Source organism: Mobula hypostoma, chromosome 18, assembly GCF_963921235.1.
Source record: "Mobula hypostoma chromosome 18, sMobHyp1.1, whole genome shotgun sequence".
Lineage (NCBI taxonomy): Eukaryota > Metazoa > Chordata > Chondrichthyes > Myliobatiformes > Myliobatidae > Mobula > Mobula hypostoma.
Window position 1 is genome coordinate 11349980 of NC_086114.1, and position 24695 is coordinate 11374674.

Below are 24695 nucleotides of genomic sequence, written 5' to 3' on the forward strand. Positions count from 1 at the left end.
TAAGCACTGCACTGCTCCCCCCCCCAAAAAAATTGCTATGTATCCCATCGGATAAAAATTCTGCTAGTGATTCCTCCACAAACCACAACCGCAATATTTGGGGGTCAAAACTTAAGCATTTTAGTTGTTATCAGATGCTCACTTGATCAGAGCAAAAGAAACTTTTTTTAAAAAAACTGAAATATGCATTAGTCACAGAAGACCAAGGGCTGGTCTTCCTCAAAAGCTCACATATTAGGTTAAGATATCAAATTTGGTAAGGAGCAGAATATTCCAGCCTTGTGCAGCTTGAAGAAGAAATTAACTTAAATCTTTAAAATCTTTTAAAAGATACAGCATTAGCAATTTTGTAAATGTTAGCTTTCACGATACATATGAAGAGAGAAGAATAAAAAATAAACCTGTGCTGTGTCTGAACTCGTTTGTGTTTTTGGTAAAGAAGCATGTTAGTGTAAACTGTATTCTTAAATTAAAAGCAATCTGAGAGCAAGACATTAATTATTTAGTAACAATTCCAAAAAACTGGTGCACAATGAATGAACACCAAATGTGAAACAATAGAAGTATGCCTACCTTAGCAGTTGACTTGTTAAATCTGCACATTCCTGCAATATCACCCACAGCCTTTCTTTCCTCACCCGGTTGTTTTAAATTAGATTTACAGCATTCAACAGCATTTTTTAAGAAGCATGTTAACAAAATTAAAATGTTGCTGGCCTACCTTTAATGAACAGAGAGGTTGTCGAGCAAATGGACTGTGAAAGCTACCGTCATTTTGACCCTTTTTTAGCACCGTACAGCTTTTGATAGGGCGTTTTAAACTTTAATCTAATCTCTTCCTGCTCACTCTCTACCTAAACAGGATTGTCCACATTACAGCCGCATTCCTCACACTGTAACCTTCAGAATGTATTGGCAATCACCATAGACACACATCAATTAAACATTTGCCTCACACAAATATATAGTTAACAGCCAAAGACTTAACTGATACATTTAATATATTTGGAAATTACTAGAAGCCTAGAGCAAAGAGAAAAAAGGAGAAATCAGATCCATTTCCGCCTCCCACACCCATTCTCCTAAACTGCTGTAGTCTCTTACCCAAATTGCTGTAGGTAGCGCTACTGATGCTTTCATCAGCTGACTCACTGCCCGTGTCTTTTTCATCCTGAGATCCCGTGGTGGCCAGCACCAGAGTCATTGCGCCAGATGTTTCCTGGCTCGCTAGTGCCGACCTTTGAACTTCTGATTCCTGTGGCGACATGTCTTCAATGGTCACCTCACCCAGTAGGTTGCTTTAATGGAAAAAAAGCTTACCTTCAGTGTTCATAGTTCATCAAACATTCACATATAATTCTTGTCTAAAACTGCTTCACTTTTACTTGTGAATCTAAAACTAAATCTTTTTCTAACTTCAAATATTTGAAAACTGCATAATTTAGGAGTAGCTGAGTGTCAGTTGAAACTTATTTTAGACTTGCAAGAACTTGTGAGTTTACAGATCCCTGGGCAATTTTAGCTTCATTTTACACAGTGTTCAATTAATCTTGTTCCAAGATAAGATCTGGTAAAACAGGTTTCTTTAAATCTTGTGTATTTACCCTTAAAGAGTTCTGGTTAAGAGCTCATAATTCATTTCAATTTCTACGGTGAACCATTCTGCAACTAAAGTTTATAGTTAACTAAGGTGTGTCACAGTTGATAACAAGGAAACGCTGTTTGTGTTTAGATTGTATTTGTCAAAAAGTAAAATTAAAACTTAATTTTAAACTGAAGTTTTCAACCATCTTTTAAGCACTGGGAACATCTTTTTTAAAGTCACTCCCAAAGCAGTGCCTTTTTACGCCACCCACTCAGCGAACAATCTATTTGAAATGTTACAAATTGAAAATCAACTTAAAAGTTTCAAGTCAAAATCACTATTGCCTGAGACACAGTCTATATTTTTATCACATATTTTCCCTATCTTAAAAAAGATATGAAAAGGTTTGACTGTTAACTTACCTGTTCAAATTACACACACAACTCCCCATTGAAACCAATGTTTTGAATTTGCTTCTCAATTTCATAAACATGTTTTGAAAGCAGCTGATTAACTTTAAAAGTTGCAAGCTCTACATACTGTGATATCATCAGCCAGACTGTCCTAATTCTGGCTCAGTGCTGAAAGTCTGCCAGAATTCTCTACCTATAGAGTTAGAGGTCACCAACTGAGTCAGAATTGTTAACGCTTTGAGTGGCTGCAATCAACTTATTCCAAAGAGCTAGGGAATACAGCAAAGGCTTAAATTATTGTCCAACTAGAAAACACTAAATACCACAATCCAATTTTTAAAGCATGTTATGGAAACATTTTTCTAAGTTCAGCTGCAATTTCCGGAATCTGGAATTTAGAAAAAATGAAAGCATTCTTTTCCTCCCTCTGTTTGTATAAGTTGCATGATTATCAACCCATGTTTCTTGTCCACAGCCCACTACCTGCTTTAGTTGTGGGACAGCAGACAGGAAAGAGAAGCTAAATTTTTTAATGGCTCAGAACTAGTAAAATACATGGAGTGTAATTAATATTTCATACTTTATTCCTTTTGAGATTAGCGGTGAGGAATATGTATATCACCCTCTACTTTCTGTCTTTGCAGATAGCTCAACAAAAAGCTCTGGAAATATTTGACACATTTAACAGACTGCCTCTCTTGGGAAGTATATATGATATCCCTTCAACTGAAGCTTGTCTACAGATCTTTATTAAACTTCCATTTGAATCAAGGTATTTTCCTACATACCCAAAAGGTTTCGACTTACAAGTAATCACAGTTAAAAATGACATCATTGAAGGAGACAGGGAAATAGAGAAAAATGAACAACTAAACCAGTTGGGAAAAGATAAAATGCCATAACAGCAATGTTCTGTGTTCTCACTTTGAGCAGTCTGTTGCATGGGCTTTAATTTTATAAATGTTTGTTGAAGACTGCTCTCAGTTCAGTGATGACATCAAGCGAGCTGAGTTCCCAAAACATATTTATCAAAGTCAACAAACCAGGAAATAAACTACTTTTGAAAATAAATTTAAAATCTGTTACATTTTGAATGCCACAGAACATTATAATTGACATATGTGCATTAATTCTATTTTAAATGAGTTAGTTTGCTATTTGGGGTTCAGATTACAATTAGAAACTCTAAATCTAATGCATCAAAGCATACCCCAGTATCTACGATAAGATTAGATCAGCAGTTCCAGAAACATTTAATCACAAACAAAAGAAAATTTGCAGATGCTGAAAATCCAAGCAACGCACACAAAGTGCTGGAGGAACTCAGCAGGCCAGGCAGCATCTATGGAAAAGAGTATAGTCGATGTTTCGGGCCAAAACCCTTCATCAGGACTAGAGAAAAGTCCAATCCTGATGAAGGGTCTCAACCCAAAATGTCCACTGTACTCTTTTCTATAGATGCTGGCTGGCCTGCTGAGTTCCTCCAGTATTTTGTGTGTGTTGCTCCAGAAAAGTTAGCTATTGCACTGACTTTCAGAGACAATGGAGAAGACTAGGAAATGGCACAGCATGCAGGACTCCTCGAGATTCTTGATTTGTAAGAAGTTTAAAGGTTATCGGGAGAAGGCAGGAGAATGGGGTTGAAAAACAAAATGCCATGACTGAATGGCAGAGCAGACCCAATTGGCCAAAAGGCCTAATTCTGTTCCTACACCAATGATCTTGAGAATTAATAACAGCTAATTATAATTTCTACATTAAACTTTGCATTTACAGAGGTCCCAATTTTATGTTTTCCAACACTACAATGACAAAATCAGGTCTAGAAACTCACATTTAAATAGTCTTTTAATACTGGTAAATGTAAACTGAAAAGTAACCACAGTTGTAATTTAGAAAATATGGAGCACAACAGGAGTTCCACAACTAACAATGAAACAAATACCACAAGATTTATTTTAGTAGCTGATTAAGGGATAAATCAGGACAATGGCAAAACATTAAGCCCTAATAAAAGAGTATCCTAAACAATGAAGTGCCAGCCCAGAAACATTGACTGAACTAAGGCTTCAAACCACAACCTACAAGGGCAGAATGCTCCCAAATGAGTCAATGCTGGCAAGTTTCAGTTGTACATATTACATATACATGTTACGAACACAGGGAGTGGTGCTTTTTCAGTTTGTGCTGAGGTATGCAAATGAGGTAGAGAATGTGTTTTTTTCATTGTGTTGGATCTTGAGTGAATAATTGAGTGTTAATATCATTCATTTTGCTGGCTTCATTTTTCAATAATACAGGTTTCCCCGGCTATCCGAAGGTAGAGCATTCCTATGAAATGGTTCGTAAGCCGTAATGTCGTAAAGTGAAGAAGCAATTACCATTTATTAATATGGGAAAAGTTTTTGAGCGTTCCCAGACCCAAAAAATAACCTACAAAATCATGCCAAATAACACATAAAACCTAAAATAACAGTAATATATAGTAAAAGCAGGAATGATATGATAAATACACAGCCTATATAAAGTAGAAACACTTCTCTGCAAATTGCAGCACTGTCTAGCCCAGCGAAAATCTCTCGGCAGAAACACAGCGCAAGCGCTCTCGGCAGAAACACTCTCTCCAGTAACCTTTAAGCTATGAAGCTGCCAAATCATACCAAATAACACATAAAAATACACAGCTTATATAAAGTAGAAATAATGTAATAATATTCACTTACTGGAATCGGGAAGACACAGTTTCCTCCAAATGCTATTTCTCATCGAGACGGTTAGCCTATCGAGAGCATCTCCAATGTTGGCGATTGCCAATTTTATATTGTATTCTTTCCAGATCTCACAAAGACGCTCCAGAGTTGCCCTCTCTGTCAATGGTACTTACAGTAAAACGCATCACATTTTGCGTATAGTAAGCCTTAATTGTGGCTATTAGGCCTTGATAGCACGGCTGCAGCAACAATGTCATATTCGGCGCTAAGAACGCAACACGTATGTTACCGGCATACTTGGTAATGCCAGGTGGATGAGCAGCACAATTATCGACAATCACAAGACACCTATTATCGAGGTATTTTCTCTACAGTATTTTTCAACAAAAGGACCAACATAAAATAACATATTCACTCATGTACTCAGAAAAAAGCACTTGGGTATTCCAACCACTTGGATGTGAATGAAACACAACGGGAAGTGTTTTCTTATCAACACCTTTAAGTGTCCTCGGATTTTCTGAATGGTACACTACTAGAGGCTTAAGGACAGCATCACCAGTGGCGTTAATAATAGGCATTAGGGTAAACCTGTCCTTCGATGCCTTGTGTCCCTTAGCCTGCTTTTCTTCTATCAAAATAAATGTCTTGCTTGTCAATTTTTTCCAATAAATTGCAGTTTCGTCACAGTTAAACACTTGCTTATACGAATAACCACCTTCTGTAATTATTTTCTTCAGTTCTGCTGGGAACTTTTCGGCAACTTCAGTATCAGCTGAAGCACTCTCTCTGGTAAACATTAAACTATGAAGCTGCCCTCGCCTCAGAAACCGATCAAATCACCCAGGACTACCTTTAAATTCCACTTTTGCAACACGTTCATCACCATCGTCCAGTGCTTTCTGTATCAGCTTATTAAAAAGACTGACTGATTTCTCCTTAAGTATAAGAAAACTTAACGGAACACCAAGCTTTGTACACCCATCAATCCACTCAAGCAATAGACTTTCCATTCTATCCATTATTGGATGCCGACTAAGAGAGACCACTTTGCTACGAGCAGAACCAACAGTAACATTGGCAGCTTTCAAAATTCTTTCTCTCTGCGTATAAATAGTGCGAATGGTGGACGCAGGCAAGTTCAACGCATGGACAATGTCCTTACTTCGTTCACCACGATTGAAACGCTTAATTATGTCTAGTTTTACACTAAGTGTAACACCCTTACGAGCTCTTTTAGGCTTTTCCGATACCTTAGAACCCATCTTGCTAACGGATGCACAAAATAAATCGAGATAAAGCACGTGTTTAAGCAATGGGGGCTAGAATGCAGTTCCGGGGAAGGAGCTTGGCTGTTCGGGCGTGAGCTGCCTTTTTTCGTAACAGTGAAAACACCTTCTGTTAGCGAAAACAGGTAACTAATGTAGGTCTTCATAACAGTGAAGTGTCGTAAAGCGAACGTTTGGAAAACGGGGGCCACCTGTATCTAAACTAAAAATGACGAGTTCTTATATTGAGCAGTTAATTAGAAAACTTGTAATTATCCATTAACAAAATTAAATGAAATTGATGTTTGGATGAACCAACATGGATAACTTCACTCACCTCAACAATGAATTAATTCCCCAACCTGTGTCATAGAGTCACAGAGAAGTACAGCACAGAAACAAGCCCTTTGGCCTATCTTGTCCATGCCAGAACCATTTAAACTGTCTCCTCCTATAAACCTGAACCAGGACCATAGCCCTCCATATCCCTGTCATCCATGTACCTATCCAAACTTCTCCTAAATGTTGAAATCAAGCTCACATGAACCACTTGTGCTGGCAACTCATTCCTCACACTCACGACCCTCTAAGTGCAGAAGATACCCCATGTTCCCCTTAAACTTCTCACCTTTCACTCTTAGCCCGTGACTTCTAGTTGTAGTCCCACTCTACCTCAGTGGAAAAAGCCTGCTTGCATTTACCCTGTCTCTACCCCCCATAATTTTGTATCTCTATCGAATCTCCTCTCAGTCTACATTCTAAAGAATACAGTCCTAAACTATTCAATTTTTCCTTATAATTCAGGCCCTCCAGACCCGTCAACATTCTTGTAAATCTCTGTACTCTTTCAACTTTGCTTACATCTTTCCTGTAAGTAGGTGACTAAAACTGCACACAACACTCCAAATTAGGCCTCACCAATGTGGACTCACTTTTCAACTCATGTTCTGTCCTCAGCATTATTTATTACAAGTGTCCCCCGCTTTTCGAACATTCGCTTTACGAAACCTCACTGTTACGAAAGACCTACATTAGTAACCTGTTTTTGCTAACAGAAGGTGTTCTCACTGTTACAAAAAAAGCAGCACGCAAAAAAATCAGCGCACGATAAAAGGCAGCACATGCCCCAAGCAGCCGCTCTCCCCCAGATTCGGAACTGCAATCTCGCCGGCACTGCTTAAACACGTATCTGTGAGCAGCTGTTTGCAAGATGAGTTCTATGGTATCGGAAAAGCCAGAAAGAGCTCGTAAGGGTGTTACACTTAGCGTAAAACTAGACATAATTAAGCGTTTTGATCGTGGTGAACGAAGTAAGGACTAAGTGATTTTGGCTTGTGGAAGCTGACGAAGATGATGTTGAAGAGGTTTTGGCATCCCATGACCAAGAACTGATAGATGAAGAGCTGATGCAGTTGGAAGAGGAAAGGATAGCAATCGAAAGCAAATGGTTTTCAGGATGGTTTGAGTGCTTACAAAGAACTGTATGATAGAAAAATGCGTGAGGCTCAGCAGTCAAGCATACTGTCGTTTTTCAAGCCTTCCACATCAGCCACAGCAGATGACCAACCTCGACCTTCGACATCGAGGCGGGCAGTCAAAGCAGAAGATGAGCTGCCTGCTCTAATGGAAACAGACGACGATGAGATGACACCCCAGTGTCCCACCACCCCAACACCCAGACCGCGGACAGATACCGATTCGCAAAGAATGCAGCAGTAGCCGGGAGAGACACAGCACATCTTTAAGAAAAAAGCCGAAATAAACATGCTAATTAATTAGGTGCTGCCCGACACGTAATTGTCGGCCCAGATCAGAGGCGATGCAATCGGCAATGATCTGGGCTGACAATTACGTGCCGGGCAGCACCTAATTAATTAGCCTGTTTATTTCGGCCTTTTTCTTAAAGATGTGCTGTGTGCTTCCCAGCTACCGCTGCATGCTTTGCGGGTCAGTATCGGGTCGCTGCCCGGAGGGTGGAGGCCACTGCACCACCCAAACTCTGGTGACTCAGTCTAACACACCATCATCAATGTGCTCCACGCTTTCCCAATTCCTGTAAGTGATACTACACTGTACATACATTATTTCTACTTTATATCAGCTGTGTATTTTTACGTGTTATTTGGTATGATTTGGCAGCTTCATCGCTTAAAGGTTACTGGAGAGTGCTTGCGCCGTGTTTTTGCCGAGAGCGCTTGCGTGAGATCTTCGCTACGGAGAGCAGTTCAGGCAATGATTGTGGAAAAGTATTTCTACTTTATATAAGCTGTGTATTTATCATATCATTCCTGCTTTTACTATATGTTACTGTTATTTTAGGCTTTATGTGTTATTTGGCATGATTTGGTAGGTCATTTTTGGGTCTGCGAACGCTCACAAAATTTTCCCATATAGATAAATGGTAACTGCTTCTTCGCTTTACAATACCGTTTCATAAGAACGCTCTACCATCGGATGGCGGGGGAATCTGTATTTGTATTTTTGTATTTACACAGTTTGCTTTCTTTTGCATGTTGGTTGCTTGTCAGTCTTTGTGTGTAGTTTTCCCACTGATTCTGTTGTATTTTTGTTCCACTGTGAAAGCCCGCAAGAAAGCAAGAAAATGAATCTCAGGGTAGTATACATACATACTTTGATAATACATTTACTTTGAACTTTGATAAAGTTGACAGTTGACCATTAACATCAAAACGTGCAAATCCATGCGACTTTGCAATACATATGTGATGTAAAGATTAGTTCACCTTTACTGCATTCTGACGACTAATGAGTCATGCAGAATGTTAATCAAATTGATGATTAACAAACTAGTCACTATTTCTTTCACATGCAAGATGTGCTCCTCCAAGACTATTTTAAACACAGATTTGATTCACAGTGTTGTTGGTCATAAATCAGCAATAGGAAGTCACATAGACAAAAAGTAAATCATATATGTATAAATCCAAATGAAGCCCTTTCGAAATTTCAAGTGGTTTTAATTGTAATATAAAATCTGACAACTAATTTTCCACTTGGACATAAAGTGAGCTAGCCATACACTTGTTAATTTAAGTGATCAAAAATATAAAACCATGTTACCACATCCTTGGTTGGCCTTATTCTACATGTTTTTAAATGCCCCCATGTGTGCAACTAAAAGCATCCAATAATGTGCACTTCATAATGATGCATGCAACACATCCTAGAGACACAGAAGTTACAGAATGTACTCATTCTGGCTTGCCCCAATTCATGAACGATTTATTGTGACTCAAGAAATAGATCGGATCTCTTTTAAGCCCTGGGCCCTATCTAAGTACAACCAGCAAGCCACTAACACCAAATAAGCGTTCCAGTGAACTTTCCCATATTCAACAGGAATTCTGCAGATGCTGGAAATTCAAGCAACACACATCAAAGTTGCTGGTGAACGCAGCAGGCCAGGCAGCATCTCTAGGAAGAGGTGCAGTCGACGTTTCAGGCTGAGACCCTTCGTCAGGACTAACTGAAGGAAAGTGAGTAAGAGATTTGAAAGTTGGAGGGGGAGGGGGAGATCCAAAATGATAGGAGAAGACAGGAGGGGGAGGGATGGAGCCAAGAGCTGGACAGGTGATTGGCAAAAGAGATACAAGAGGATCATGGGACAGGAGGTCTGGGAAGAAAGACAAGGGGGGGGGAACCCAGAGGATGGGCAAGGGGTATATTCAGAGGGACAGAGGGAGAAAAAGGAGAGTGAGAGATCAGAGGGGGGAAGGGGGAGGCTGGGGGTGTCAGTGGAGAGGCGATGGTTGGGGTGAGAGGAAGATGGAGCCTCTGAGTACCCAGGAGCTGACGATGGGATCTGAAGGAGACGGGATTGCAGAGTATTGGTGGGGGAAGGGGAGACAGGAGTCACAATAGCAGTACATAAAGACCCGGCCTGGAGTTCAAGGCTGGAGTCGCAGTTGGTGGTTGCGCAATCACTTTGAAGGTGTCCATGGTCGTTGCTGGAGTCCGGGTTTTGAATATGCCCTGAGGTGTTGGAGCCGGCGAGATCAATGGCAGAGGCAATCTGAAATTCATGCCTGCTAGTTTCATGGCCAGCAGGCTCTGGAGTCTGTAGATGTAGGATCTTGCGATCCTTGCCTAACATGACAAAGTCAAAAAAACGGCAATTGCAGGCGTGAATCCGACGGAGGATATTCCCATATTCAGTTTGGTACAAATTTGGGTGGCCCATAGTGAAGTTATTATGTGTCCAAGAGGAGTTTTGCTGTTATTGGAGGGGGGTGGGAAACGTGTACTAAATAATTTCTGGGATCTGGAGGAATTCGCGATCAACAATAAATTTATAAAGCATCTTTAATAAACTAAAGCCAGAATCAGTCAGTTCTGCTTTAAAAAAATATACCTTAGAGTTATTTCTTCCAGCAACATAATCACTGCCTAGAACAGTTGCAACTGTCCAAATTCCTGGTAGTCTATACAAGTCAATCAATGGAAGGGACGGAGCAGTGCGGCACAATATCCTATTAAAATATTGGGTGTTGTTATACTGTCAACGTGTGTTTATATAGTATAAGTCTACTCTGGCTTATAAACCAATCCCATTACCCTACTAATTTTCCTATCATCTATCATACCCAGATTCTGTTGGTCACCTACAGATTGAGAGCAATTTATAGCAAGCAATTACTCTACAAATGTGCATGTGGGGGAAACTGAAGTACTGGGGAAGGGGTGGTGGAGGGTTAAACCATACAGTGATCTGTGTGCAAACTCCTTACCAACAGTCCCATAGGTCAGGTCAATGGAGCTGGGGTAACAGCCACTGAGCCTTTCACGTTGCAAGACTGTAAGATGTTCCAAAGCACCTTAACGCCAATGCAGTATTTCTAAAACAGCATTCTATCATATTGTAGGAAATGTAGAAGATACCAGAGTACAGCAAAGTTTCATAAACAAAACATGAATGATCAGTTTTAGTGATGCTGAGTAAGTGACAAATGTTAACTCAGATACAGAGGGAAACTCTTTTGGTATAGTTTTGTCCACCTGAGAGAGCCATCATTATTTCAGTTTAACATCTCAAACAGACACCCTTTCAGATGGGCACTACAGTGCCAACATAAGTTTCTTTTCAGTCTCCAAAATGAATCTTGAACCCAAAATCTTCTAACTTGTGGCAAATGTCTACCTGCTGTGCCATGCACCCTTTTTCACACATCCTATGGTAATCTAAGTAAATGTTAGCTAAGTTTATGAAAGCATTGCTTCTTGTCAGTTCAATATTATTCCATGTATAATACAATTTTACATTTTATACTTAATATTTCAACATGTCAGAAACAAAACAGAAACAAGACTTTATTTCAGAAGCATTCTTCTCAGAAACATTCCTAGTAATTTTAAAAACATTTATTTGTACTTTGTTTATAATTGTTCCCAGGCCTCTGGTGACCCACACTCAAATTTGAGTAACTCACTCAGACTTGTTCCAAGTTTACAGAGTACACACTACATCCAAGTTTACACAAGCCATTAGGTAGCCCTTTCATGCAGCATTCCCAGAATAACAAACCGTGGTTAAAAGGCTGGCAATAGTTTGGGACTGTCTGCTTTTTGCCTGATTTGGATAGTTAGAAAAAAAACTCCTAGCTGAGATCAATTGCGCCTACATGTATTAAAAAATGGGGAAGAAAAGCCAAGTTGTGATTACATAACCTTGTATCAAAAGCATTACAAAAGGGATCAGTGCCTGTTGTGCTTCTCTAAAACTGCGCCACTCAAAAGCTGTAAATGAAATCTATCAAAGTCTCTGGGGTGGAGTTAGGAGGGCAAAAAAGGGAGAGGGGGGAGAATATGAAGAGATAGAGAGAGTGTGGATAGAGAGAGTGTGGATAGAGAGAGAGTAGAGAGAGAGAGAGTGTAGAGAGAGAGAGAGAGAGTGAGTGAGTGAGTGAGAGTGTGTGTGTGTGTGTGTGGAGAGGACAGAGAAAGAGCAGGCAGAATCAAAAAGCATGAGAACAAACTCCAGACACCCAAAATATATCCTTTTGTAACAGTGTTAAAAGATAGGATGGCTCCACTAACAATTAAGATTAAGTGACAAAACAGATCTGCCTTAAACTGTGCTTATATGGCAGGGACATGTCTTGAACAATATGCTAATTGCAGGAACATTCATCTATTATTTTCAATGTATAAAGTCAGAATGTCCCACACTCAATGACTGATTTCACCAAGATTCAGATTGTGTAATGTCATTTCCAGTAAACAAGTGTAAAAGAGAACGAAATAATTGTTACTGTAGATCCGATGCAGCACAAAACACACACAATAAGATGAAGAATAATAAAAAAACAATAAATATAAATACAAAAGATAGCAACTACACATAATTGATTGTATGAACATCAAGTGATGCTAGGTACAGGAGTGTCTTTACATACAGTGAGACAGGAATGATAAAGTAGTGATGGTGGAGGGATGTAGTGGGGAGGGTTAGTTGGGAGAGGTGTTGATCAGTCTTACTGCTTGGGGAAAGTAACTGTTTTTGAATTTGGTGGTCATAAATTATCAGCTGGAATTTAAATTGTGTACAGGTTTTATTTCCCTAAAACTGGTTCTCTTTTTAGTTAATATACAATAATGGCTGGTGGTGTAGTGATATCAGCGCTGGACTTCGGGCCGAGAGGTCCCGAGTTCGAATCCGGCCTGCTCCCTTGCACGGTCTCCATCCGCGCCTGGGTTGAGTGTTGAGCGAACAACTCGACCTCGTTAAAAAAAAAACACCTGGAGCGGGATGGGCTCCGCCAGGTTTCAGATGCCCAAGACATGCTGTACGACTCCACCAGGAGTTAAGGGCGCGCGCGCACACACACACACACACACACACACACACACACACACACACACAATAATACTATCCATAATTTCAAAACCACAGAATGATTCCAAACAGTGCCTACAAATTTACTGGCAATTGGTGCAATGGTTAACTCATAAACAGAATATTTAAATTAATTGTAGACCAATTAGCTTAAGATACAGTAATGGTCAAGAAAAATAATTGAATGCTCCCTCAAATATGAAGTAGAAGACAACTATAAATTCAAAGCATTAGTACAGTCAACACAACTACAAAAAAGAATATGCTTAACTGACTTTGAATTCTTTGAATCAGTAACTAAAATTCTAGACAAAGGTACAGCACTGTTGCAGATGTAAAGCAATTGGAAGTTCAGTTGCCTTAATCAAATACACGTTGTAGATTCATGATTAGGATCAAATAACATGCAGTGTCAGGGGTCAAGTATCACAGTAGAGAGCAAGCCAAGTACAAAATTGAAAAAAAGAGTTGGCATAAAGATGGATACTCAGATTTGCAAAAGATGAAGATAAATGTTCTGTATGGATAGGTCCCGCTACCAAAATTATTCACTGTTTATTTAAACAATTCTGGTTTGGAATCAATATAGTATTTTTAAAATGTACAGATGCTACCAAATGCAGAGAAGCATTGTGACAAAATGCAGCAAGACGTTAATGAAACTGCAAAATGGCTGACTAAATAAATCAATATAGATAATTAGATTTGAGAGATCACATTTTGATAAAAGGAAAAGGAAGCGCATTATGTAAAGGATACAAATGTACTAGAGGAGGTACAACAATTGCAATTATATTACAACAGACATTAGAACTATTTGTTAAAATTTTACTACCTGGATCACCTCATTCTAGATTCTGATTGACTTACTGTCACATAGACCTTGATAAAATAAAATTCTTTGCTTGCGTGTAACTTATGGAATAAACCATCTGTACGGTAATAATAAACACAACAATAAATAATGAATGTAATCTTAAGTAATCCAAAAAGGAATACTAAAGTGACAATAATGCAAGAAGTAAAATTAAGGAATTTAAGAACGTGACAGCTCCACTGGAAAAGGGCATGAAAGAGGTAGTTGAGAAATGTGATGGCAATGGGAAATGAGCTTTTCTTGAGTCCGGTTGTCTAGGCTTTCAAATTCCTGTATCTTGAGGTACAGGAGTTTGAAAGCCCGGACAACCAGACTCCAGAAAAGTTCATTCCCCATTGCTATCACACTTCTCAACAATTAAAAGAAAAAAATAGTGATGTAGCACTCATGGGTTCAATGTACATTCAGAAATCTGATGGCTGAGGGGAAGAAGCTGTTCCTAAAACAATGAATTGAATTGACTTTATTTCTTACATCCTTCATATACGCGAGGAGTAAAAGTCTTTATTTTACATCTCCTTCTGAATGTGCAATGTGCAAATTATAGCAATTTGTAATAAATAGTATGTACACAAGAACATAAGAAATAGAAGGAGTAGGCCATCAGGCCCATCGAGCCTGCACCGCCATTCAATAAGATCATGGCTAATCTGTCCGTAAACTCAGCTCCATCTACCTGCCTTTTCTCCATAACTCTTAATTTCCTTACTAAAAACCTACCTAACTGTTTCTTAAATATATTTAGTGAAGAAGCCTCAACTACTTCCCTGGACAGAGAATTCCACAGATTCACCACTCTCTGGGAAACAACACACATCAAAGTTGCTGGTGAACGCAGCAGGCCAGGCAGCATCTCTAGGAAGAGGTGCAGTCGACATTTCAGGCCGAGACCCTTCGTCAGGACTAATTGAAGGAATAGTTAGTAAGAGATTTGAAAGTGGGAGGGGGAGGGGGAGATCCAAAATGATAGGAGAAGACAGGAGGGGGAGGGATGGAGCCAACAGCTGGACAGGTGATTGGCAAAGGGGATATGAGAGGATCATGGGACAGGAGGCCTGGAGAGAAAGACAAGGGGGGGAGGGAACTCAGAGGATGGGTAAGGGGTATAGTCAGAGGGACAGAGAGAGAAAAAGGAGAGTGAGAGAAAGAATGTGTGTATAAAAATAAATAACGGATGGGGTACGAGGGGAAGGTGGGGCATTAGCGGAAGTTAGAGAAGTCAATGAAACAGTTTCTCCTCATCTCTGTCCTAAATCTTATCCCTTGAATCTTGAGGCAATGTCCCCTAGTTCTAGTCTCACCTACCAATGGAAACAACTTCCCTACTTCTATCTTATCTATCCTTTTCAAAATTTTGTATGTTTCTATAAGATTCCCTCTCATTCTTCTGAACTCCAGAGAGTATAGCCCCACGCAACTCAATCTCTCCTCATAGGTTAACCCCTTCATCCCTGAAAACAACCTGGTGAACCTCCTCAGCACTGCCTCCAAAACCAGTATATCCTTCCTCAAGTATGGAGACCAGAACTGCACACAGTACTCCAGGTGCGGCCTCACCAGTACCCTGTATAGTTGCAGCATGACCTCCCTGCTCTTGAATTCAATCCCTCTAGCAATGAAGGCCAGCATTCCATTTGCCTTAATAACCTGTTGTACCTGCAAGCCAACTTTTTGCGATTCATGAACAAGCACTCCCAAGTCCCTCTGCACAACAGCATGCTGCAATCTTTCACCATTTAAATAATAATCTGCTCTTCTATTATTTCTTCCAAGGTGAATGATCTCACACTTACCAACGCTGTATTCCATCTGCCAGACCTTGGCCCACTCACTTAACCCACCTATATCCCTCTGCAGACTCTCCACATCCTCTGTACAATTTGCTTTTCACTCAGTTTAGTGTCATCAGCAAATTTTGCTGTGCTACACTCAGTCACCTCTTCCAAATCTTCAATATAAATGGTAAACATCTGCGGTCCCAGCACCACCGACCCCTGCGGCACCCCATTCACCACAGACTGCCAACTGGAGAAACACTCATTTATACCAACTCTCTGCCTTCTATTGGTTAACCAATCCACTATCCATGCCAATACACTTCCTCTGACTCCATGCATCTGTATCTTATTTATAAGTCTCTTGTGCGGCATCTTATCAGACGCCTTCTGGAAATCCAAGTATATGACATCCACCTGTTCCTCTCTATCCACTGCACTCATTATGTCCTCAAAGAGCTCCAGTAAGTTTGTCAGACAAGACCTGCCCTTTCTGAATCCATGCTGTGTCTGTCTAATAGAACCACACCTTTCTAAATGTTTCGCTATTTCTTCCTTAAAGACAGCTTCAAACATTTTCCTTTTCCCGACTACAGATGTTAAGCTAACTGGCCTATAGTTGCCCGTCTTTTGCCTACATCCTTTTTTAAAAAGTGGCGTGACATTTGCTGTCTTCCAATCTGCCGGGACCTGCCGAGAGTCTAGAGAATTTTGATAAATGATTACCAACGCGTCTACTATAACCTCCGTCAATTCCTTCAGCACTCTGGGACGCATCCCATCAGGAGGGACTTATCTACCTTCAGGCCTTCTAGTTTGCTCAACACTATCTCTTTAGTGACGGTCATTTTATTGAGGTCCTCACCTCCCATTTCGTCCATAACATCCTTCTTTGGCATATTAGACATGCCCTCCACCATGAAGACCGACACAAAATAGTTGTTCAATGCCTCGGCCATTTCCTTATCACCCAATATCAATTTCCCCTTATCTTCCAAGGGACCTATGTTGACTTTAGCCACCCTCTTCGGCTTCATATATTTATAAAAACTTTTGCTATCTGTTTTTATATTTTGTGCTAATTTACTTTCATGCTCTATCTTCCCTTTCCTTATTTCTTGTTTGGTTGTTCTCTGTTGCTTTTTAAAGTTTTCCCAATCCTCCAGTCTCCCACTACTCTTTGCTACTTTGTACACATGAGCTTTTAATTTGATACTATCTTTTATTTCCTTAGTTATCCAAGGCTGGTTCTCCCCACACTTACTGTCCTTACTTTTGACTGGAATATACTTTTGTTGAGCATTGTGAAAAATCTCTTTGAAAGTATTCCACTGTTCCTCAACTGTCCTACCAAATAGCCTGTGCCCCCAATCCTCATTAGCCAACTCCTCCCTCATCCCGTCGTAGTCTCCCTTGTTCAAGCATAATACACTAGTTTTAGATCTATTTCATCCTCTATCTGAATGCAAAATTCAATCATACTATGATCACTCTTTCCAAGAGGATCCCTGACTACAAGATCGTTAATCTTATCTGTCTCATTGCACAGGACTAGATCTAAGATAGCATTTTCCCTTGTAGGTTCACCAAGATGCTGCTCAAGAAAGCCGTCACGGATGCATTCTATGAAGTCCTCCTCAAGACTTCCTTGACCAACCTGATTCACCCAATCTATGTGGAAGTTAAAATCTTTCATGACAACTGCCTTTCCGTTCTTACAAGCCTCAGTTATTTCTTGGTTAATCGCCTCTGCCACTGCAATATTTTTATTAGGTTGCCTATAGACAACACCCACCAGTGATTTTTTCCCTTTACTATTCTTAATCTCTACCCAGATGGACTCAACATTCTGCTCCGTAGATCTTATATCGCCTCTCACAATTGCCCTGATCTCATCCCTAATCAAGAGCACCGCCCCACCTCCTCTGCCTTCCTGCCTATCTTTCCGTATTACCTGATACCCTTGGAGTTTTAATTCCCAGTCATCTCCACCTTGCAACCAGGTTTCTGTAATGGCCACTAAATCAGATGCCTTGGTACTGATTTGTGCCACAAGTTCACTAACCTTGTTTCTAATCATCATCATGTGCCATGCCCAGTTTGAGCTTTGACTGCCATGGCCCACACACTCCTGTTTTGGGTCAAGTGGATCAATTCATTGGTATTCATTTCCAGTTCTCTGGCTGCCATCTCCGTCATCATATTCTTTGCATCCTCCTCAAAAACCACATCTCTGCTGCTTCAATTCGTTTTCTCATGTTACTAGACATTGTCCAACATTCTGAGCCATATAACATAACTGGATAAACGTAACATTTCAGTGCTCTGAGGAAAGTTGTCATGCCTAGTTTAGTGTTGGTCAGTATACTCTTCATTCTCGTAAAGGTGTCTTTTGCCATCCTTATTCTTCTTTTGATGTCCATGTCGCACCTGCCATCTGATGTCACCCAGCTTCCTAAGTAGCAAAAGTTCTGTACTTGTTTTATGTCTTCCCTGTTTATTCTCAGCCTGCAGATAGGATTCTCCTCCTTTTGGATATGACCATACATTCTGTCCTTTCGCAACTGATAGATAGACCCATTTTTGCACTTTCTTCAACAACTATATCAATTAAGTTTTGTAGTTCTTCCTCCGTACTTGCAATTAACACAGTGTCATCTGCATATCTGAAATTATTGATGTTTTCACCACCGACTTTGATTCCCAAGATGTCCCTTGTTTTTTGTAATATTGTTTCACTGTACACATTAAATAAATCAGGGGAGAAAACATACCCTTGTCTAATGCCTCTTTTAATTTTCATAAACTGACTCACTTCTCCATCTATTCTTATAGCGGCAGTTTGTTCCCAGTACAGGTTTCTGATTAGGTGGAGGTCTTTCGAATCTAGATATAGAGTTTTCTGTAATATTTCCAATAACTTATTGTGCTTCACTTTATCAAATGCTTTTGTGTAGTCGATAAAACAAACAAACAAATCTTTTTGCACTTGAATAGCTCGTTCTGATAGTATCCTTAATGTCAATATCGCGTTTCTTGTACCTTTGTCTTTCACAAAACCACATTGTTCTTTACCTATTTCAGCTTGTATCTTACTTTTAGCTCTTGTCATCAAAATTCTTAGAAGTAACTTAGTGATATGATTCTTTTGTTTCTAATACTACTGGCATTAAGATAGAGTGCCCTTATACTCATTGTCCTTTTAGAATCTAGTGACCTATGCGATTTTTGCTTTTTACTTTTATGCATTCTACTCGTACTTTTTTCTTCACTAACTCTAGCTTTGGTCTCTGCATCACTTCTTTCTTCTTTTCTATTTGGGTTCCCATCCCCCTGCCATATTAGTTTAAGCCTCCCCAACAGCACTAGCAAACAATCTCCCTAGGACATTGATCCCGGCCCGGCCCAGATGTAAACCGTCCAGACGGTACTGGTCCCACCTCCCCGAGAAGCGGTTCCAATGCCCTAAGGAACTGAAACCCTCCCTCCTGCACCACCGCTCCAGCCACATATTCATTCTAGCTATCCTGCTATTCCAACTCTGGCTAGCAAGTGGCACCCATATTAATCCTGAGATGATTACCTTTGAGGTCCTGCTCTTTAATTTATCTCCTAGCTCCTTAAATTCAGCTTGTAGGACGTCATCCTGCTTTCTCCCTGTATCGTTAGTACCTACATGCATGACAACTGGCTGCTCACCCTCCCCTTTCAGAATGCCCTGCAGCCGCTCTGAGACATCTCTGACCCTTGCACCCAGGAGGCAACTCACTATACAGGAGTCCCATTTACGGCCACAGAAGCTCCTCTCCATTCCCCTTACAATGGAATCCCCTACCACACAGTAAGAGTATACTGTATAGTAAGAGTATGCAACAGAACAGTCAATATAGCTTAGAAATACAATTGTGTCAGCGTGAGAGTGGCTTCAGACTCCTGTACTTCCTCCTTGATGGTAGCAAGGAGAAAAGGGCACGTCCTGAGTAATGGGGGTCTTTAATGACGGATGCACCTTTTGAAGGTGTCCTTGATCCTGGGCAGGCTAGCACTTATTATGGAGCTGACTGAGTTTGCTACTTTCTGAACATTTACCAACCCTGTGCAGTGGCTCCACCACACCAGATGGTGATGTAACCAGTTAGAATGTTCGCCACAGTACATCTTTGGTGACATACCAAGTCTCCTCAAACTCCTAATGAAATATAACTGCTGTTGTGCCTTCTTTGTAATTGCATCACTATGTTAAATCCTGGATAGATCTTCAGATGTGTGGACACCCAAGAACTTGAAACTGCTTACCCTTTCCACTACTGATCCCTCGACGAGCACTGTTGTGGACCACTCTTGGGAATTCAAGAATAAAATGGCCTCTAAAAATCCCACCAAGAAATTTAGGAGAAATTTATTAAGCTAGAGAATGGTTAAAAGTGAAGCTCATTACTCATAAGGTGTTGCTGTGGTACGTAGCGTTATTGAATTCAAGAGGAAGCTGATAAAGCACTTAAAGAAAAAAGAAATAGATAAGTTAACGGGGTTAAACAGAGAAGATGGGAAGAAACATGGACCACTTCAATGATTCACATATGCTGTACCTCGCAAGGACAAACTTTATTGCCACTAGGAGACTGTATGCAAGTACACTTAAACTTTTCCTAACTTCCTCCATTCTGCAAAACAGGAAACTTTCAAGGTCCGCTCAGCCTGGGATATCCCAACTTTTATATTACGATGGTCTGAACTAAACTGTGGGATTACCTCTAAAAGAACTTTGGCAGACAAATGCCAGGAAAATAATGCAGGTTTTCTATTAATATCCGTAATTTGAAAATGTCAGTAGACAAATTCATGTTTGGGAGGAAACAGCCTGACCTATTTACCTTTTGAAAACTGTATTACCTTGTGAAACTATCTGCTAATCAGCTGCTATTCTCCCTCAGCATCAATCATCACTGAAGATTAGGCAGTGTTCAGAGAAGCATCAAGCACTGATGGGCCAGAAGAAAGGTGGGAGGGGGGAAGGGGATAAGGAATCAGTGTTCCCTTTCTCTGCTGATCTAATGATTACTTACCACTGGCTGAGACCGCACAACTCCCCCCCCCCCCACCCCTGTTAGGCCAGACAGCCCGGGTTAGGCCAGAATCTGCAATTTCTGAAAAACTTCAAATTAAATTAGATCTTCAGTATTACTTAATCTCTAAATGCTCCAATGTACAGATAGTGTTGCTAAATTGGAAACAGGAGTATTGGCATAATGATTTAGGTGATAAAAGTTCATAACAAGTCTTTCAAGATTTTGTTGGCTCATGTGATATTCTTAATTGGAATCAGGTTTATAATTAGATGTATTGTGAAATTTGTTGTTTTGTGGCAGTAGTACAGTGCAAGATGTAAAATATTACTATAGGTTATGATAGAAACAGCAATATAGGATTAGCAAGGTAGTGTTCACGGGCTCATGGACCTTTCAGAAATCTGATGGCAAAAAGTAATAAGCTGTCCCTAATATATTGAGTGTGGAGTTCAGGTTCATATACCTCCTCTCCAATGATAGGAATGAGAAGAGGGCATGTCCTGGATGGTGAATGTCCTTAATGGTGAATGCCACTTTCTTAAGACATCACCTTTTTGAAGATGTCCTTGATAGTGAGAAGGCTTGTACCCATGATGGAGCTGACCAAGTCTACAACCCTCTGCAGCTTCTTTCAATCCTGTGCATTGGAGCTTCCACACTAGATGATAATGCAACTAGTCAGAATTCTCTCCACCATACATCTGTAGAAATTTGCCACAGTCCTTAGTGACATAACAAGTTTCCTCAAACTCCTAATGAAGTATAGCCGCTGGCATGCCTTCTTCGTTATTGCATCAATATGTTGGACCCAGGATAGATCCTCAGATGCTGACGCACAGGAACTTGAAGCTGCTCACCCTTTCCACCACTTACCCCTCAATGAGGACTACTGTGTGTTCAATCAACTTCCCCTTTCTGAAGTCCACAATCAATTTCTTGGTCTTGTTGATATTAAGTGCAAGGTTGTTGCTGCAAAACCACTCAACCAGCTGATCTACCTCACTCCTGTATGCCTCCTTGTTGCCATTCAAGATTCTGCAAATAATAATGTTGTCATTGGTAAATTTATATATGGCATTTGAATTGTGTCTAGTCACACAACCAAGAGTGTCGAGACAGTAGAACAGTGGGTAAAGCACCCATCCTTGTGGTGTGCCTGTGTTGATAATCAGTGTGGAAGAGATGGTATTGCCAATCCGCACTGATGTCAGTCTCCCAATGAGAAAGTCAGGGATCCAGTTGCAAAGGGAGGTACAAAGGCTCAGGTTTTGAAGCTTGATGAATAGCACTGAGGGGATGATGGTGTTGAATGCCGAGCTGTAATCAAACAGCAGCTTGACAGATGTTTTGTTGTATCTAATGAATAGATAATGTTTGCGCTAAGATTTAGGTCTCTCAGCATTATTATTGGAATTACAAATTCCCCACCCGCATTCAGTATGTCTCTACAGAAGAGGTATATAAAGGGATCCCATGCAAATGGTTCAAATCTATAATTTTAAAGAAAAGGTCTAAGAGATAAATGTTGATGACATGCACAGATAATAAAGATAATCCATTGCATACAACTCAGGAAGTTGAGAATGAAAACAAACCTGAGTTGTATGCAATGAGCAACTGAGAATGAATTTTTCTTTTTAATCAAAATGCTATTGCACCGAAGGCAGAAGTAAAAGATATGGCTAACACTTTACACTTGACAGCAATGTAATTACTTTTCTCATTTTCAGTAAATTTGTTAGAATTAAACATGGAAGTTTATTACTCCACATTATGACAATGCAGTTGAAAGAGCAACAGATCACTGATAACACACAAAAAAAAGCTGGGGGAACTCAGCAGGACAGGCAGCATTTATGGAAAAGAATACAATTGACGTTTTGAGCTGAGACCCTTCATCAGTCCTGAAGAAAGGTCTTGGCCCGAAACATTGACTGTACTCTTTTCCATAGATCCTGCTTGTCCTGGTGAGTTTCTCCAGCATTTTGTGTATGTGTTGCTTCATTTTCCAGCATCTGCAGATTTTCTCTTGTTTCAGATACATGATAAAGTAGTTTGTTCGATTTACTAACAATCCTCCAATATCAGCATCCACCACAGACCAAAAACTCACCTGAACCAGCATAAATCCAATGCTGCTGCAAGAAAAAAAATCAAACATCGACAACTCTGAATAACTTATCCCAGGATTCCTCAATGCTTTTTCACAATCATCAATATACACTTAGTGGCTAATTTGTTAGGTACACCGGCAAGTTAATGAAAATATATAATCAGCCAATCATGTGGCAGCAATTCAATGCATAAAACAATGCAGACATGGTCAACATATTGAGCTGTTCAGCCCAAACATCAGAATGGGGAAGAAGTGTGATCCAAGTGACTTTTACCTTGGAATGATTGTTGGTGCCATATGGGCTGGTTTCAGTTTCTTAGCAACTGATGATCTTCAGGTATGCTGTGCCTGAACAAAGAAATGTCTGAGAGATTTCAGGTTCTTCTCGCGTCCCAAATTCCAGATTGGGTCATAAATCCACTCCTGAACACTTGTAATGAAGAATTAACAAAGGTACTGCTCTCGCTATAAAATAACTTTGAGCTGAAGCCAAGATTCAAAAAATCATATCAAGGTTTTTGGTTGTAGAAATAATCTCTGAACAGTATTCTGCACTGTGGAAAAGGGTCATGATGTTCTTTATTGCCTTTCCAACATATCTAAGTGGAGTGCGGTTTCAGTGCAGTCGTCCAACTTCTTTCAAGCAACAAAACAGACAGCAAATTATTCAGGCTGATGTTGAGAAGCTGATATTGCTACAGTAAGCCCATCCATTTCATTGAAAGGTGAAACAGCAATGAAGTAGTGAATAGTTGGACTGCTAATGTATGCTCTAAAATTGTTCATGAAAATAGTTTTAACTGTAATTAAATAAAGGAATAACTATTTGTAGCATTAAAAAGATTTAAATATTTTTTGCAATTATTTGTCACTAGTTGCAGAATGCTGGAGCAATGGCTGGAGAGCTCGCTGTGAGCCAGTCGAAGTTGGGTGCCAGGGCTTTGCTGGCTATTCATTACAGCGGACTCCAAAACTCCTCGGAGTTAAAGGACTGCAGTGCAGAAGAGCCACCAAGAACATTCTGGAGGCTGCTGAATAGGCCTCGCAGTGGCTGTGGATCCAGAGGGGGGATCCGTGGATTAGTGTGCCATTTGGACACAAGTCGGGGGCTGATCACCCCTGGCTGGGTCGCCCAGTCGAGGTTGTCTGATGATTAAAGACCCAGAACACCCTATGATCCCGGGTTATTAACTGAAGACGTGTCCAAGTAGCACCAGAAGGTGTATTCTACAACTCACTGCTTTGAATCTTCAGTTCCTATTTTCTTTCTCTGTGCATTGTAAATCAAACTTCTTTATAGATTTTATGTAATGGCTGGAAAGGGAGAGGGGGAGCTGAGGATGTGATCTGGGAGCCAAAAAAGTTGAGAACCTCTGGTCTAGGAGGTGTTAACAGGAAAAATATGTTCATGATACTTGGTGTAATTAAATTCATGAAAAGTTCAACTTGCTGGGAGAAGGGAAAATGAAAGGCCTGCCAGGAGGGCAATAGCAGAAACTTGAGATAATAGAGAAGCAGTCAATGATTTTAGCCCATGCAAATGATATTCCTGGCTATGAGTGCTGCCTTCATGTGATAAATTAAAGTTCTAACATGTTTGGGCGGTAAAAAAAAATTCTATCTATTCCCTTTGAATTCCATTTAATACAAAATAGTCTGCATATACAACTTCTGTTATATTAGCAGCAGATACAGACATGCCTTGTAAAGTCTTATAACCTATAGAAATGAATAGCTCAGACTGAAAACAACAATGATTCTATATGCCACACTAAAAAGCGTGAACTTTCAATTCTATTTTCTATTTATGATTTATAATTTAAATTTTTAATATTTACTAATCTTAACTATTTTTAATATTTGTAATCCAGGGAGTGTGAAAGCGCAGAATCAAATATCGCTGTGATGATTGTACGTTCTAGTACCAATTGTTTGGTGACAATAAAGTATAAAGTATAAAATTTACATGTAAAAACTATTGTCTTCCAATAGATGAAATCCATTTATACTTTTTGCACGTCACAGCAA

At 40.0% G+C, this 24695-nt stretch overlaps 1 protein-coding gene across 5 annotated transcripts in view; it reads right to left on the reverse strand.

Annotated features, from left to right (window-relative positions):
- Positions 1-24695, reverse strand: part of peak1 (pseudopodium-enriched atypical kinase 1) — a 247207-nt gene that overhangs the window by 49556 nt on the left and 172956 nt on the right. For all 5 annotated transcript variants that reach the window (XM_063070439.1, XM_063070442.1, XM_063070441.1 and 2 more), the window contains one exon: positions 1105-1298. In XM_063070439.1, coding sequence (XP_062926509.1) covers positions 1105-1298 — 194 coding nt within the window. The remainder of the gene's footprint in view (positions 1-1104; positions 1299-24695) is intronic.